This window comes from Nematolebias whitei, chromosome 17, assembly GCF_014905685.2.
Source record: "Nematolebias whitei isolate Nwh7 chromosome 17, NemWhi1, whole genome shotgun sequence".
NCBI lineage: Eukaryota > Metazoa > Chordata > Actinopteri > Cyprinodontiformes > Rivulidae > Nematolebias > Nematolebias whitei.
In genome coordinates this window covers 22,490,228-22,506,859 of record NC_056514.1, presented here as the reverse complement: position 1 = coordinate 22,506,859, position 16,632 = coordinate 22,490,228, and the positions used below count along the sequence as shown (strand labels likewise).

At 41.3% G+C, this 16,632-nt stretch overlaps 1 protein-coding gene across 1 annotated transcript in view; it reads left to right on the top strand.

Moving 5' to 3' along the window:
• The window catches only part of top2a (DNA topoisomerase II alpha), a 16,743-nt gene extending 1,393 nt beyond the window's left edge, over positions 1 to 15,350 (top strand). The window contains exons 2-35 of the mRNA XM_037690789.1: positions 774 to 920; positions 1,109 to 1,199; positions 1,290 to 1,353; positions 1,495 to 1,640; positions 1,841 to 1,938; positions 2,024 to 2,236; positions 3,704 to 3,877; positions 4,170 to 4,271; positions 4,358 to 4,495; positions 4,582 to 4,720; positions 4,831 to 4,988; positions 5,170 to 5,295; positions 5,432 to 5,542; positions 5,879 to 5,984; positions 6,118 to 6,227; positions 6,353 to 6,445; positions 6,535 to 6,649; positions 6,761 to 6,882; positions 6,990 to 7,138; positions 7,229 to 7,460; positions 7,546 to 7,680; positions 7,808 to 8,008; positions 8,122 to 8,317; positions 8,440 to 8,531; positions 8,608 to 8,751; positions 8,831 to 8,914; positions 11,125 to 11,328; positions 11,415 to 11,514; positions 12,005 to 12,166; positions 14,083 to 14,266; positions 14,343 to 14,395; positions 14,480 to 14,593; positions 14,806 to 15,035; positions 15,115 to 15,350. Coding sequence (XP_037546717.1) covers positions 774 to 920; positions 1,109 to 1,199; positions 1,290 to 1,353; positions 1,495 to 1,640; positions 1,841 to 1,938; positions 2,024 to 2,236; positions 3,704 to 3,877; positions 4,170 to 4,271; positions 4,358 to 4,495; positions 4,582 to 4,720; positions 4,831 to 4,988; positions 5,170 to 5,295; positions 5,432 to 5,542; positions 5,879 to 5,984; positions 6,118 to 6,227; positions 6,353 to 6,445; positions 6,535 to 6,649; positions 6,761 to 6,882; positions 6,990 to 7,138; positions 7,229 to 7,460; positions 7,546 to 7,680; positions 7,808 to 8,008; positions 8,122 to 8,317; positions 8,440 to 8,531; positions 8,608 to 8,751; positions 8,831 to 8,914; positions 11,125 to 11,328; positions 11,415 to 11,514; positions 12,005 to 12,166; positions 14,083 to 14,266; positions 14,343 to 14,395; positions 14,480 to 14,593; positions 14,806 to 15,035; positions 15,115 to 15,261 — 4,680 coding nt within the window. The 3' untranslated portion in view covers positions 15,262 to 15,350. The remainder of the gene's footprint in view (positions 1 to 773; positions 921 to 1,108; positions 1,200 to 1,289; positions 1,354 to 1,494; positions 1,641 to 1,840; positions 1,939 to 2,023; positions 2,237 to 3,703; positions 3,878 to 4,169; positions 4,272 to 4,357; positions 4,496 to 4,581; positions 4,721 to 4,830; positions 4,989 to 5,169; positions 5,296 to 5,431; positions 5,543 to 5,878; positions 5,985 to 6,117; positions 6,228 to 6,352; positions 6,446 to 6,534; positions 6,650 to 6,760; positions 6,883 to 6,989; positions 7,139 to 7,228; positions 7,461 to 7,545; positions 7,681 to 7,807; positions 8,009 to 8,121; positions 8,318 to 8,439; positions 8,532 to 8,607; positions 8,752 to 8,830; positions 8,915 to 11,124; positions 11,329 to 11,414; positions 11,515 to 12,004; positions 12,167 to 14,082; positions 14,267 to 14,342; positions 14,396 to 14,479; positions 14,594 to 14,805; positions 15,036 to 15,114) is intronic.
• The last annotated feature ends 1,282 nt before the right edge of the window (positions 15,351 to 16,632 follow it).

Here is a 16,632-nt window from a genome sequence, read left to right as displayed (position 1 = left end):
TTTCTAAACATAACGTCCCAGTGGCTTTTAAACCCCAAAATACATTACGGCAAAGACTGGTTCATCCCAAAGATCCAGTCCCCCGGCACAAACAGAGCAATGTTGTGTATGCTGTTCAGTGTCAGGAGGGCTGTGATCAGTCTTACATCGGGGAAACTAAACAGCCACTGGCCAAAAGGATGGCCCAGCACAGAAGATCAACATCATCAGGCCAGGACTCTGCGGTCTACACTCATCTCCAGGCCAGCGGTCACTCTTTCAGGGATGAAGATGTTCACATCCTGGACAGAGAGGAACGATGGTTTGAGAGAGGAGTAAAGGAGGCCATCTTTGTGAAAAGAAATCGTCCATCGTTAAACAGGGGTGGAGGCCTCCGGGTTCAACTGTCCCCCTCTTACAATGCTGTGATTGCTAGTATCACTCAGCCCTCTGTGAGTAGTAAACAGCCATCAGTGTGCTAATGATCCATTGTTATGCTGATGGTCCTTCTTGAGCATGTGATCAGCTGGTTTTGGTTGTCAGCAGCAAAACTGGTTGATCCACTCTGAGACGGTGCTATTTAAGAGACTGAGCTGAATACAGCTCCTCAGACTGAGGAAGTGTCTCGGATGAGAGACGAAACGTTTCTACATTTTTTTGTTGATTTGCTTTGTTTTGTTTTTTTGAATGTCCAGAGGACCAGATTTAACTTTTTTAAATCATTCATTTATTCATTCCACCTTTATACAGGTTTTTCAGGAGTTTATTAAATTATTTCATAATGTTTTTGTCAGGCCTTCTTCGAAAACAAGCCGGTGGAAAAGGCGAAGAAAGATCCGAAGCGACTGTCTGTGGAGAGGATCTATCAGAAGAAGACCCAGCTGGAGCACATTTTGCTCAGACCGGACTCCTACATCGGCTCTGTAGAGCCCGTCACTCAGGTCAGAAAATCCTCTAAACCTTTCTTTTTGTATCTACATACATTTATGTTCGTGAGTGAATCTTGTAGAAATTGGAGGGAAAATGTAAATAACTATTGTTTGTAGTTGTTGTTTTTTTCACTTCAGTGCTGCAGGATGTAAAATTGTACTTTCTTTGAATCTTTTATCTTTTTCTTCTTTTTTTTTAGCAAATGTGGGTTTATGATGAGAATGTTGGACTGAACTGCCGTGATGTGACTTTTGTGCCTGGTCTCTACAAGATTTTTGATGAGATCCTCGGTAAGCCAAAAGCTTTACAGTATTTAAAAACGTATGTAATGTGGCTCATCTTGTTGGATCTTTTCTTATTCACCTTTGTTTTCCTCATAGTAAATGCAGCTGACAATAAGCAGAGAGATAAAAACATGTCCTGCATCAAAGTCAACATTGATGTGTGAGTAGTATGTTACCACCACTAGGTTACAGTATATTCAGATATTCTGTAATTCTCCATGTCTTCCTTTAAGTCTATATAAATATACATTTTCTTGATAGAACAATGTAGCGCTTAGCTAAATGTGTGTATTCTTCTTAGGGAAAACAACACCATCAGTGTATGGAACAATGGGAAGGGGATTCCTGTGGTGGAGCACAAGGTGGAGAAGGTTTATGTGCCCGCTCTCATCTTTGGACAGCTCCTTACGTCCAGTAACTACAATGATGATCAAAAGAAAGTCACTGGTGAGACTGGTTTACTGTGGTTTGAGTGCAATATGTCATTAAAAAACTTGTTATATTTTAATTTATATACTCTGTTGCCATTAAAGATGATCAAATGAACCGATAGAAAACTTGTTTATAGAGATCTCATGAATTGAAGGTTGCACATGCAGTAGTCTAACACAAATGGCATCTAACTGAGATTGAACCTTGCTTTTTAGGTGGACGTAATGGATACGGTGCTAAGCTTTGCAATATCTTCAGTACCAAGTTCACAGTGGAGACGGCTTGTAAAGAGTCAAAGAAGACTTTCAAGCAGGTAGGTAGACCAGTTTGTCATGTGTTTTTATTCCCTCTTTAATAAGGATTTTTTTTATTTTATAGTATGTTTGTGTTTTCCACAGACTTGGTATGATAACATGGGCAGAGCAGGTGATAATAACATCAAACCATTTGATGGAGAAGAGTACACATGCATCACCTTCAAACCAGATCTGCCCAAGTTTAAGATGAACATCCTGGACAAAGATACAGTGGCTCTGATGACCAGGAGGGCATACGATGTTGCTGGATCCTCAAAGGGGGTCAAGGTGTTCTTCAATGGCAGGAAGTTGCCAGTAAGTTCCTGTGCTCCTTCATTTTTCAGTTTCATAGAGTTTACTTTTTATTGGCCAGCTTTCTGAAAACATTTCACAAGAGGGAAATGGACTTATTTATATTAAAGTCTGTAGGAAATGCCATGGCAGCTGAAGGCTGTGATAACTTTTTGATGGGAGGTGTTCCTCACTGTAATGCTTATTCCAGAGAAAATTAGTTTTTCTATATATATTGTATCTTGTCCTAAAATGGTGCTGAGATTTCTCACTCATGAATAAACATTTCAGTTTAATCCTGTAGAAATGAGATGTTTAAACCTTTTTCAACAAAACACACACATGATAGCTTCTGTGAGTCTGGTCCTCTGGATGGATTCTATATTAAAACGTTCGTCTTTTATCCGAAAGACTTCTTCAGTCTGAGGTGCTACCACAAACTCGGTCTTCTTAGGTCCCGTTTCCACGACACGTTTTTTGAGTGAAACCACAGCTTTTCTGCTGCGGTTCGGCCGTTCATTTACACAACAGCTCTCGTTTTCTCTGAAACCAAATGTTTCTGAATCCAGGTCTCGCAGAGTGGATATTTTCTTGGAAACACTTCGCAGGGGTGTGAAATGCTCAGCACGTGTGACACATGCACATTGCAGGCTATATTTCATGCATTTGTGACAAAACTGCATACTTCTATCAACAACAACGGTACTGGAGTATAACGAACTGCTTAAGCAATAAACTGACATGAGTCCACACGAAGATTTTCTGCTAGCCATGTTTTTCACTCCAAGTAAATATTTACATTCTACACACGGCGATTAAGTGCCAGCACGGCTGTGTCTGTGTAAACGGGGGACCTAAATAGCACCTTCTCACAGTGGTGCTGCTGACAGCCAGAACTAGCTATTCTCATGTAAAAGGTGGACCGTCAGCCCAGCAATTGGTCGTTGGTGCCCTGATGGCCGCTTGCTATTCATAGGAGTCTCGGGTCTTTGGTCAGGCTTCAGGTCTCTCTTGTAAATGAGTCCTCATGGCTCACTGGGACTAACCTGCATAAATAAAGGTTGAATGAAAAGGGGGCTGAGTGATGCTAGCAATAACAGCATTGTAAGAGGGTGATGGTTGAACACGGAGACCTCCGCCCCTGTTTAAAGATAGACGGGTTCTCTTCACAAATATGGCTTCCTTCACTCCTCTCTCAAACCATCGTTCCTCTTTATCAAGGATGTGAACATCTTCATCCCTGACAAAGTGACTGCCGTCTGCAGATGAGTGTAGACTGCAGAGTCCTGGCCTGTTACCTCTGTCATTTAACATAAGATGATTTTATCATGCCATATCTGATTATTAACGTTATGACATTACAAAAAAAATTTGCTGTCAGTAGCTCAAGATGATTGGTTACTTTGATATTGTAGAGACATTGTTGCCATCCTCTAGTTTTTGTAAACATGCTGCTTATAACAAAGTGTGAGACTTTCTTGTCAATTCTAGGTTACAGGTTTCCGTAGCTACGTGGACATGTACGTGAAGGACAAGGTGGATGAGTTGGGTGGTCCCCTCACTGTGATCCATGATGTTGTCAACGAGCGCTGGGAGGTCTGCCTCACCATGAGTGAGAAAGGTTTCCAGCAAGTCAGTTTTGTCAACAGTATTGCTACGACAAAGGTAGTGACTTATTTTATTATTTCACAGTACATAGTAAAAATACTATATGTATGAGTTGCAGCTTCATTTCCAAATCATTAACTGAAAGTTTAAGTTGTCTGGTTTAAAAAAAAAACTAATGAAAGCTTTTTGAAAGTTTGATTCTTGGAGCACAGTTACAGTAAAATTAGAGTGAAGTAGAAGACTCAGTTTTCTGTCAGCTAAGTACAAGTCTGGCTGCTCTCCAGCCACTTTGTGTCTGATTAGGATTTATAACATCTCCTGTAAATGGGCTCTTGTTTTTGCATCTTAGGGTGGAAGACATGTTGATTATGTGGCTGACCAGGTTGTTGGCAAGCTCATTGAAGTGGTGAAGAAGAAGAACAAAGCTGGTGTAGCTGTCAAACCTTTCCAGGTAAACGATTTTAATTGCTGTGCTTATCCTGTTTTTGTTTAGTTACAAAGTGCATGTATTGTTTACTTCCATCTGTCTCCTTATAGGTGAAGAACCACATGTGGCTGTTTGTTAATTGCCTGATTGAGAACCCCACCTTTGACTCTCAGACTAAAGAGAACATGACACTGCAGCAGAAGAGCTTTGGCTCTGCTTGTCCTCTAAGTGACAAGTTCATTAAACAGGTGCTGAGTTAACCAAAAGTTGTTTTGCTTTCCTGGATATACACTGATTTCATCATTTATCTAAATGTTTCTATTGTCCCTTTCAGGCAACATCTTGTGGGATTGTGGAAAGTATCATGAACTGGGTGAAGTTCAAGGCTCAGTCTCAGCTCAACAAGAAATGCTCTGCTGTGAAGCACACAAAAATCAAAGGTGTGCCAAAGCTGGATGATGCTAATGATGCAGGTACTGTATCCCATAATACTTTTGTATTTTAGTTGTATTATAAATGAGGATTGTGAAGATGCTACGTAATAAACGTCATACATTCATTTTTAAATCCTATTTTCTGACAGGTGGGAAGAACTCCATTGGCTGCACACTGATCCTCACTGAGGGAGACTCGGCCAAGACGCTTGCTGTGTCTGGGCTGGGGGTGATAGGAAGGGATCGTTATGGTGTGTTCCCCCTCAGAGGAAAAATGCTCAACGTCCGGGAAGCCACACACAAACAGGTGAATCCAAACTCCAATCTTCTTTTCCATTTTTCAGGTTTTAGATGACTCCAAATTACTGCTGCTGCTCTGTGAAGGGCACAGTGACTCTGTTCAGTCATAACGTCATACCTAGCTTCATCTATTTATGTTCCAGTAAAACGAGAGAAAGAGAAGATATAATGTCATTATTTTTTCTCAGATTATGGAAAACGCTGAGATCAACAACATCATCAAGATCCTTGGCCTTCAATACAAGAAGAACTATAGTGACCCAGATTCCCTTAAAAGTCTGCGCTATGGCAAGATCATGATCATGACAGATCAGGTGTTTGATCTTTTTTTGTTTTGTCAGCATATGCACATTCATAAATATACCACATATATGCCACACTACTTCAGCCTGTAAGTGCATTTATTGTTGCTTTTGTTCCTAAAATGTGACCGGACTGTTGTTGTAACAGGATCAAGATGGCTCTCACATTAAGGGCTTGTTGATCAACTTCATTCATCACAACTGGCCGTCACTGCTCCGCCATAACTTTCTGGAAGAGTTCATTACACCCATCATCAAGGTAAACGGGCTCAGTAAAAGTCTTGTTCTGATGTGGATGAAATGGTTCATGCCAGCTGCACCACAAGTTACATTTACTGCAGACTTCTAAAGAGTGCAGCAAATGATGTGGAAAAGGGGCTGATTGTCATCTAGGGTTTTCTGTACAGACTCAACATTCAGAACTATACCGCCATCTAGTGTCAAAACTCCAGAATACTTATTGTCAATTACGTCATTTTGTATTGATTATTTTTGTAATTAATATATAATAAGACAGGGTGTGGAAAAATCGATAAAAGGTAATGTTCACTTCTTTTAACAAGTTTTAGTTCACAGTCTGTTTCCTTTCTTATAGGCATCCTTTAAGAAAACACAGATGTCTTTCTACAGCATCCCTGAGTTTGAAGCATGGAAGGACAACCAGGCCAACCACAAATCCTGGAAAATCAAATACTACAAAGGTTTGTTACAAACCCCTGTGTGGTAGTAAAATGTGGACAAGTAAGCTACCCATCATACCTTGGTAATGTCGTGATGAGACGATTGTTAAAACTATGTTGCACTGAATCTTTTGCGCTGCTTTTGCCCATCCAGGTTTGGGAACCAGCACATCCCAGGAAGCCAAGGAGTACTTCTCTGATATGCAGAGACACCGTATCCCGTTCAAGTACTCTGGGCCTGAGGACGATGAAGCTATCACCCTTGTAAGAGCTCAGTCCTAATTTAGATGTCTTTGACTTTCTGACACCAATATCTTATTAATTCGGTTTTGTTTTTCAATTATTATTTTGTGTTACAACTTTATCTGTCCTCGTTTTCTTGTATTTAGGCCTTTAGCAAAAAGAAAGTGGAGGAGCGAAAAGAATGGCTCACAAACTTCATGAACAACAGGCGTCAGCGCAGGGAGCACAACCTTCCAGAGGTGACAACCTCTATTCCAATTACTTCGTGTGACTTTAGTTTTGTGTTCAGTTTAGTCTAATTTCATGCTTTTTTGTTTGTTTTATATAGGATTACTTGTACGGTCAATCAACCAAGTTCCTGTCCTACAACGACTTTGTCAACAAGGAGCTTGTGCTTTTCTCCAACTCTGACAACGAGAGGTCCATTCCCTGCTTGGTAGATGGTGTGTGAAATATTATCAAGAGCAAACTTAACTTTGAATAAATATACTGTTGTTTTATACCTGTCTGACAGGTGGTTTAATATGTTAATCTGCTCTGTGTGTGTGATTTAGGTTTGAAGCCAGGTCAGAGGAAGGTGTTGTTCTGTTGCTTTAAGAGGAATGACAAACGTGAGGTGAAGGTTGCTCAGCTCGCTGGCTCCGTGGCTGAGATGTCCGCCTACCACCACGGAGAGGTGAGATGAACAGAATTGTTACTTTAGTGTCTTTTAGCATTCATTATACAGATTCAATCCCCCAACATGTTCTGTGGTTTATTGGAGTTCTTTTTCCATTTTTTCAGATGTCTCTGATGATGACGATCATCGGTTTAGCCCAGAACTTTGTGGGAAGCAACAACATGAACATGCTGCAACCTCTGGGACAGTTTGGAACCAGGTTGCATGGTGGGAAAGATTCTGCCAGCCCTCGATACATCTTCACCATGCTCAGGTAAGCAAGCACATCACAGACGATAAACCTCAAAGCTGTTCTGTGGTTTATGCAGTGGCTCTGAATTGTTTCAACTTCGTGCATCTTCAGTCCGTTGGCCCGCCTTGTTTTCCCACCGGTGGACGACAACCTGCTCAAATACAACTACGACGATAATCAGCGTGTGGAGCCTGAATGGTACATTCCCATTATCCCCACTGTGCTGGTGAACGGTGCCGAAGGGATTGGCACAGGCTGGGCCAGCAAGATCCCCAACTATGACATCCGTGAGATCATCAGCAACATCCACCGTATGCTCAGCGGCGAGGAACCTCTGCACATGGTGAGGCATAAAGAGTGGGTTTCTGAAATCCACTTTGTGTTTGTGTGTGTACACAAGTCAATAACTGAGATTTCTTTCCTTAAAGCTTCCAAACTACAAAGGTTTCAGAGGCACCATTGAGCATGTGATGGACAACCAGTACATGAATAATGGAGAGGTGTCCATCATTGATTCACAAACCATTGAAATCTCTGAATTGCCTGTCAAATCCTGGACACAGGTTAGTCTTTAAAGGGTGATGTTTAAGATATTTATAAACAAAATGCATTTTAATCACATAATCAACATTCAGTCTAAATTCAGTTTTGTGCATTATTTCTACATGTAAACCTAAATGTTTATTTTAGGCGTACAAGGAGAACGTGTTGGAGCCGATGCTGAATGGAACAGAGAAGGTTCCTCCACTGATCACTGACTACAAAGAATATCACACTGACACCACAGTGAAGTTTGTTGTCAAGATGACCGAAGAGAAGCTGAGGGAGGTGGAGGCTGCCGGCCTCCATAAAGTGTTCAAATTGCAGAGCCCTCTCACCTGCAACTCCATGGTAAGCTCTCTGTTCACAGCAAGGGATGGATGCTCCTTTGTGAATTCATGCAAAATTATTTATTAAAACAAATAAAACTGCACGCAACCTTACGGTTTCTTTTTTCCCCCCAGGTTCTGTTTGACCATGTGGGTAGCCTGAAAAAGTACGAGTCTGTGCAAGATATCCTCAGAGACTTCTTTGAGCTGAGGATGAAGTACTACGTTCTGAGAAAAGACTGGCTGGTCGGCATGCTCGGGGCAGAGAGCGCTAAACTTTCCAACCAGGCCCGTTTCATCCTGGAGAAAATCCAGGGCACTCTGGTCATTGGTTAGTAGTTAGTTTTGTGTTTTGAACAACAAAAACCTTTTTTTATAAAATGATCTTTTAAAACAACTTGGTGTCGTTGTATAAGATTCCCTTACAAAGTTAATAAAACCATCTGCTTGTAGAGAACAAACCCAAAAAGGAGCTCATTCGGATGCTTCAACAAATGGGCTACGACTCGGACCCCGTTAAAGCTTGGAAACAGGCTCAAGATAAGGTAGATCGTTCTGTAACAGTCAAGTTCAAGACAATGAAACTGTTCAAAATCCTCACCTTTTTTGTTTATTTTTTAGAATGAGGAGGAGTTGGAGGATGAGGAGGAAGGAAGAGAAAACGAGGACAACAGCGGGCCCGACTACAACTACCTGCTGAGCATGCCCATGTGGTTCTTGACCAAGGAGAAGAAAGAGGAGCTGTGCAAACAGAGGGATGCTAAGGTGAGTTTTACTTCCTGTCAGATACCGTCTTATTCCAAACGACAACAAATCTAAACCTGACTCAAACGCTCTCCTTTAGCTGACAGAACTGAACACGTTGAAGAAAAAGGCTCCAGCAGACCTGTGGAAGGAAGACCTCGCTGCTTTCTCAGAGGAACTGGAGGTATTTGCTCGTTTTCTCTGCAAAGGTTTCATTTGGAGTGGGAGCTAAGTTGTAAGTAGCCTACTGCGCATGTGCCGTGGGTTACTGAGGTGGGGAAAAAGCAGGAGGCAGGTGCATTCTTTATGTTAATGACCACAATTAAAGTGTGGACACTCACGTCAGTGGTGTGATTACTGAGTTTACAATTGGTAGCAGAGGATGGCCGCTGCTGGAATTACAAAGTTCCTCCACCTTTCAATGAGAAGACGTTTTTATCAAAGTTGGAAAAATGAGATTGAAATCTGGAGGCTCGTTACCGACTTGGACAAAAAGAAGCAGGCTCTAGTGGTTACTCTGACGCTATCAGGAAGAGCAAGGGAAAGTGCCCTGGAAATGGCTGCGGAGCACGTGTCAACGTCGATACGGGAATGATCGTTCTTTTGACCAAGCTGGACTCAGCTTTTTTTTTCTTTTTTTTTTTTTAAGGCAGTTCTGCTAAAACTACATAAACAATTTGGACATGCCTCAGTTGACAGACTGCAAAAACTTTGTCTTGCTCAGGCAACAATGATGATGAAAACGTTACAATCATGAAGGAAATTGTTTTAAAAAAAAAAACTGAAATATGCATCTGATACAGTAAACTGAAACATAAACCTGCATTGGGTTTACCCACGGCTTCAACATATAATGAGACTAGCTGCGGACCTGCGTCAGCTTGAGCCAGGACTGTGGTGTCTATGCCATCAAAACATTTACAAGGTCCAGTTCAGGGAGTATTATCACCACAAAAAGACCCAAAGAGATGGTGAAGCACTTTATTCACTGCTGGATAAGCATTCATGTTCCACCACGCACATTATTCAGTGACAATGGAGGTGAATTTAACAATTAAGACGTGAGAGACATGGCTGAACATTTTAACATTGAGGTTAAAACCACTGCAGGATCCAGTCCATGGAGCAACGGCCTCTTGGAAAGACAATCAGATCAGAAATGTTACTGAAGGTAAAGAGAGACAACAAATGTGACTGGAAAATGGCTCTGGACTGGGTTTTGATGGCAAAAATCAGCGTGCACAATGTACACGGCTACAGCTCCATCAGCTTGTCTTTGGACAAAACCCAAACCTGCCTTCAGTCCTGACTGAAGCGTTGGAAAGTGATGTTAGTACAAGGATGGGCCATCACACTGCAACACTGCGTGGCATGAGAAAAGCTTGCAGAGGCTGAATGTTCTGAGAGGATACAAGAGCCCTTCAAAAACAACTGTGGTTCACTGATGACAAATATGAAACAAGAGACAAAATCCATTATAAACGTACAGACAGTCAGGAGTGGAAAGGTCCAGGTGTGGTTATGGTGTAATATTTGTCAGGCATGGTGGAACATGTGTCCGAATACACCAGTCTAAGCTAAGAAAAGTTAATGAAACCCAAGTGAAACGGGAAGAAACTAAATAAAAACAGAAAATCATTAAAACAGATTTTCATCTTTTTAAGACACCAGCAGCAGCACTAGAGGAACAATGATTTTGAAAGCGAACATGAAGAGATGGCACCAGAAGAGTGGTATGAAGCATGTTAGCTGGAGATATGTTGGCATTTGAAGATGGGATAGATGGTGCTGTCTTTCTAGCCACACTCTATTCAAAGCTCATGGTTTGTGATGGCACTCGCATCCTGTCCATTACCTGTGTAACAGACAACCATTCCCTCTTCGATGCTGTCAAGTCTACAAAATCTGGAACTGAAAAGAGGCTTTGACTCGATAAGCAGCATCGAAGAACTTATCGACTCGGGAATAATTCAAGGAGTCATATGGACATCAAGCAAAGAGCAGCGTGCTAACTGCGTAGCTAAAGTGGGGGCATCTGCACGTGGACTACTGAGAGCCCCTTAGTGAAGGGGAATGGCAATTTAAAGATTAAAAAATGAAATCAAACAACTGGTGTTACTTGCATGTTAAGTTCAGATAAGTTAAGTAATATCAAAATGTTACAGAACTTGTTCTGTTATGTATTCTTTGAAGAAAGAGGGGAGGTTAAGTTGTAAGTAGCCTACTGCGCATGTGCCGTGAGTTACTGAGGTGGGGAAAAGCAGGAGACGGGTGCATTCTTTCTGTTAACGGTGACGATTGAAGTGTGGACGCTCACGTCAGTGGTGTGATTATTAAGTTTACAGGAAGCGTTTTAATTTTAACCTGGACTCTTTGCAATGCGTTTGTCTGCAGCGCATTGAGGCCAAGGAAAAGGAGAATGCCGTGATGCCTGTAAAGGGAGCAGGGAAAGGCAGAGCTGTGAAGGTGAAGCAGGAGACTTTGCCCACACCACAGGGCCGCCGTGTGGTTCCTCGCGTCACCAGCGCGATGAAAGCTGACGCTAACAAGAAGGCGCTTGTGAAGAAAGGAGAAGGCAAGAGAGGCAAGAAAGTGAAGGTACACAGTTGTATCTAGTATTAAAACCCCACAAGACGAATGTAAATACTGAGATAGTCAGAAACTGAAGCGGCGCTTCATTTCAGAATGAAGATTTGGTGAGGAGCATGGAGTTTGACGAAGACACGGAGAACGTCGAACCACATAAGGAACTTTCTTTGATCGCACGAGTGAGCAAGGCTAAAGGTGAGAATGGCTTAAGTAGATCAAATTAATTCATAAATGTTCACATTCAGCAGATGTGCAAGAGTAGTTGTAGTGTTTTACTCCAAACTGTCAAAATGTGACTGCTTTTTTTCCTTTGAATTTTCTGTCTTATCAAGTATTTTTGTAAGATTTGGTGTATGATGAAGATTTATTATTTACATTTACAAACAGGAATCTATCAGATAAATATGATTTTAACCATTTTAGAGCTGTTCCTGTATTCCCAGTATCTTATTCAAGCCTCTGTCGTAGAATATTGTGATGAACTGTATCAAATGCAGCACTGAGGTCTAAGATAAAGCAGAAGAAGAAAAAAAGCTGATAAACTTTATTTGCTGTGGAAACAAACCCAGCAGCTAACAGGAGGATGTCGGCATATTCACTAACAAAAATGTTTGTCTTTGTTTTGGTGTTTTTAATAAATTTATTCAATTAGATTCCAGCACTTAAAAACTTTTTTTCCCCCTAGGAGTTTCAAAATCTGGCAAGCAGACCACTCTAAAGTTCCAGCCAGTTGCCAAGAAGCCAAAGAAGAACCCGTGGTCGGACGAGTCTGAGCATTCTTCCAACAGTGAAGTGGAGTCGGAGGAAGAAGTTCGTCCCAGGGAGAGGATAGAACGTAAAACTAAAGGTGAATGTGCTTGAGCCCGAGGTCAAATACATGTGTGGCATATCTGACTGAGGCATTTGTTGGGTCATAATGATTGTAGTCGCCTATTGGATTAGTTTTCCATCGCTGCGACGTATTTCTGTCATTTTGAACATTGCAGGGACTGATTTCCGTCATATTCATATGACGATGGAGAAAAAGTGTTTTGTTGTGGTCTTTAAAGCCGTCCAGACGTGATGCAGGGATTAAACTGATGCTGCTTTCAAGCAGTAAAGAGAATCAGAACAGGGCGTGTCCGGCTGTGAGCAGCAGAGACAAACTGCGGGTTTCTCACCTGCAGCAAGCAAAGCAGGACACTCCACTACCCTAACAGAACCGCCCGCCTCTTCATGAGTGATCTGCAATAAATTATTAAATGCATTTGTTGGCACGTGATGATTCACTGCAGCCAGGGCAGATACCATCACCCCCACCCCAACCTGGAATTTTTGTTTCAAAAATCTAAATTTGTTGAAGCGTTGATGTGTTCGGAGCGTCCTTATCATCGTACAGACATGTGCAACCTGCACGCGTGACCAAACTCTGGGTCAAAGAAAGAGACACGCAGCCGACTGAGTTTCTATCACGGAGGCTGTTTGTGCTGCTTTAGTTTAAAATAAAAGTTATTAATGCTAAGACAAATATTTATGTCTCAGATTATAGCAGAGATGTGTGTCTAACTTTTAATTCTCTCCCCCAACACATTCTCTGAGAGTCAGTTTCAGGTGTTTATATGCCCCTTTTCCATTAGTACCTGTAGTACTGGTACATCACGGCTCTACTCTACTCGGTACAGTACAGGTTGTGTTTCCACCGGCCACCAAGCACAAAAAACATCAGCATTAGACCAAGATGTTGTCATTGATGTTTTTAAAATAAGTCCAGCCGCTGCTCCAGTCCGAGAAATTGCAAATGGAGGATCATTGTTTTGAAAAGTTTCTGAAGGATCCAGTGACTCCGCCCCCGACCAATCAGTGACCGACAGTGTTCTGACGTCACGTTTTAGTGCCTCTTCGTTCGGGTTAGAACCACAGAGCCATGGGTACTGGAAATAGTAACAGGTTCTAAGTACCGGTACTAATGGAAAAGCCTCAGAACCGGGCCAAGTCGGGTCCAGTCGGTCCGTACTGGTACTAATGGAAAAGGGGCAATAGTTTATCATAACTATCTGCTGAATTCAGTTCCACATGTTGTTTTAGCAACAACAACAAGGTGTGGCTGTTCGGATGAGCTAAACTCGATTATATTTAGAAACATACCAACTACTGTGATCAATGTAATTTAATAAATGATCAAATATGAAAAATAAATAGTATTAAATAACTACACAAGTTGAAATCCTGTAAATATAATCCCTTTGAATGAAATGATCATTTTAGGGGAGAAATGTTAGTCCAGAAGATGAAAAAATAATAAATTTGTACGCTTCAAAGGACTTTCTACGTTATTATTTATTAAAATCTGACAACCCGCCTAAAAGTAAACTACAGAAAAGTTGTTCAAAACTCCTTTTCCTTCAGAACGATGTTGGTCATGTACAGTATACTGTACTTTTACTAATGTTATGTACACCGTATACTGTACTTGTAAGCTCATGTGTACTGCACTTTGACTAAGGTCATGTACACAGTATACTGCCTCTTCTGGGTGTAAAAAATCCAACAACTTGAGTCTAAAGAATAGTTTCTGCTGTAATCCACGGTCATATCAGACTGAGGCATTTGTCGGGTCATAATGATGCTAATCTGGCCAATCAACATTCAGAGTATTTCTCCAGCGTCGATCAGATACAAGAGGTTTCCAGTATCTCATTAGCTTTGATTGCAGGAACAGTTTAAGTTTGTTTAAAGTACTTTTCTAGATGACGTTTTACTAAAGGTGCCTTTCTGATTTTGAAGCTCCAGTCAAGTACAGCCTGTCTGACAGTGAAGAAGAGTTTGATGACTGGGACAAGAAGAGCGCTCCCAAAAGGAAGGCGATCGTCGATGATGATGATGACACAAGCTTTGCCCCAGAGCCCAGCGCCATGTCCGATAGTGATGGGAACGCTCCAGCTCCGTCTCCCAAAGCGCCAGAACCCAAGTAAGTACAAGCCTTTGAGCGAAAAGGACTTTTCTTTTTGTAAACCTGCCTTCTTAATTTTACAATGTCTGTACAGGAAAATGGCAGCGAAGACAAAAACTGTTAAACAAACCAAAACCAAGTCGAGCTGTAAGTACTTATTGTGCATCATTAGCTCAGAACGAACCATCAAAGTGAAGACTGACTAATTATTTTAACTTTATAAAACTACAGCCCCGTCTGATGACGCTGCACCCAAGGCTGCGAAACAGAAAAGCACCAAAGAGGCCACGCCAAAGAAAGCTGCTCCTGCCAAGAAAGCAGCCGCTTCCAAAAAGAAGGCAGCAGGTATTAGTCATCTCTTATCTCCTCGTTGTGATTTGCATGTACTCATGTTCTTAGTAATAAATTATGAGGAAAATGTTCAAGTTGCAGTGCGATTCCATGATCTGTATGAAGGATAATTATTCACGATAAAATTACGCTTGAGGAAAAAAAGAAAACTAGTTTATTTACATTTTCTTAACGTGAATTTTTCCATGATTTATGATTTTCCTCAGACGTGAAGCAGCCATCCATCTTGGATGCTCTCTCAAAGTCCAAACCTGCATCCAGCACAGCTGTCAAAAAGGTGCCTTCATTTAACTCCAGTGACTCAGAGGGCGATGAGGTTCCGGTTCCAAAGACCAAGCCTGCTTTGAAACGGAAACAAGCAGTCAGTGACGAGTCAGACAGCAGTTCAAACGACCTCATGTCACGGCTCAAGGCTAAAATTACCGCCGGCAACAAGGTTAGGAGGCACCGAGTCTTCATTTAGCCATTCGTTTGTGTTGTACTTTCTTTTAACACCTATTTATGTTCTGTTCTAGAAAAACAAGAAATGGGATGAGGATGACAGCTTCCAGGTTTCAGACCAAGAAACGGCAGCTGTGGCGGCCGTTGCACCGCGGAACAAACCCACGCGTGCCAGGAAACCCATCACCTACAACCTGGACTCAGACTCTGACTCAGACTGAGTTACTGCACATGTTTTAGGTTCTGTGGCGTTGATCGTAGGAGTTTCAGTAAACCTTTTCTTCTGTTATTAACCTGATATCACTTTTATTGACTGCTGCAGCTTGAAGGATTTTAGAGCTCCTGTTTGAGCCACTTGCTGTAGTTAAAAAAGAATTTACCAAAAAAAAAGTTGAATTCTGTTTTGGTTTTTTTACAAGTTCAAAAATGATCCCATAAGTCTTTTAAAGTGACTTCTGTCATTTAATTTTCTATGTGTTGTAAATATTTGACTGGCTGTTTGTGTTACACTTTATAAAAGAAAATAAAATTTGTATCCGTTTACTGAATAGTTTTCCTTCGGGCTACAAATCCCAACAGGTATTTCAGCTCTTTAAAGGAGGGAGGAGCTTCAGTTGCGCAGGTACCTGCAACCTTTGACTAAAACTTACAGGACATTTTAATTGTTCTGTTATACCCACAACCAAAAAGGCTAGGTTTGGCTTTTTTTGTTGTTTTTGTCAATTTTCTGCAAAAGTTTGAACGTCACTTGCTTTATTCCCGGTACATTAACGTGGGATACTTTGTTTCTTACAGAAAAGACCTGCAGGGTTCAGCGTTTTCATCTAAAGCAGAGCTGTCAAAACCCAAAGGGCCCAAATTAAAACTTTTTCAAAATAAGGGCCAGTTTCAGAATCTACATTAACTCAAGTTAGAAATTCAGTTTATATAGCGCCAAGTCGCAACAGAAGTCATCTGAACAGAAACTTTCATGTATAAAAATGATAATTTAACATAATTTATCTGAGGAGCAGACTGCTTTGAGTTTTAACTCCATCACAGAACTCTCCTCTTGAGCAAGCATGAAGGCAACAGTGGAAAGAAAAAAAACTCCCTCGTGAGGAAGAAACCTTTAGCAGAACCAGGTTCAGGACAAGTGGACATCTGCTTCAACCTGCTGGGTCTGGAACAGATACACAATGGCAGGTCAAGAATCACATGTTAAGAGAAATAGTATCAAATGAAAAATTACTTTAAGGAAATGAGGTCAATTTGTGTCTGGTAGTCTTAAGCTTAAGACATAAGTCCAACATGTTTCAGTCAGGTCTTCTGGACAGTTTCTTTATTTTTGTGTGTGCTGAAATGTTTTGCCTTCATCCAGAAGGCTTCATCAGTCAAGGAAACACGCAACAAAACTGATTCTTCCCCCAACAGCTTACTCCAAAGTGGAACAAACCTTGATCATACATTATATGTATGTTAAAAGTATAGCTGTTTATTACTGATGTTACTTGTGAAACAAGCAGAACTGGTTTGTTCCACTTTGGAGTAAGCTGTTGGGGGAAGAATCAGTTTTGTGTTGTTTCCTTGACTGATGAAGCCTTCTGGATCGA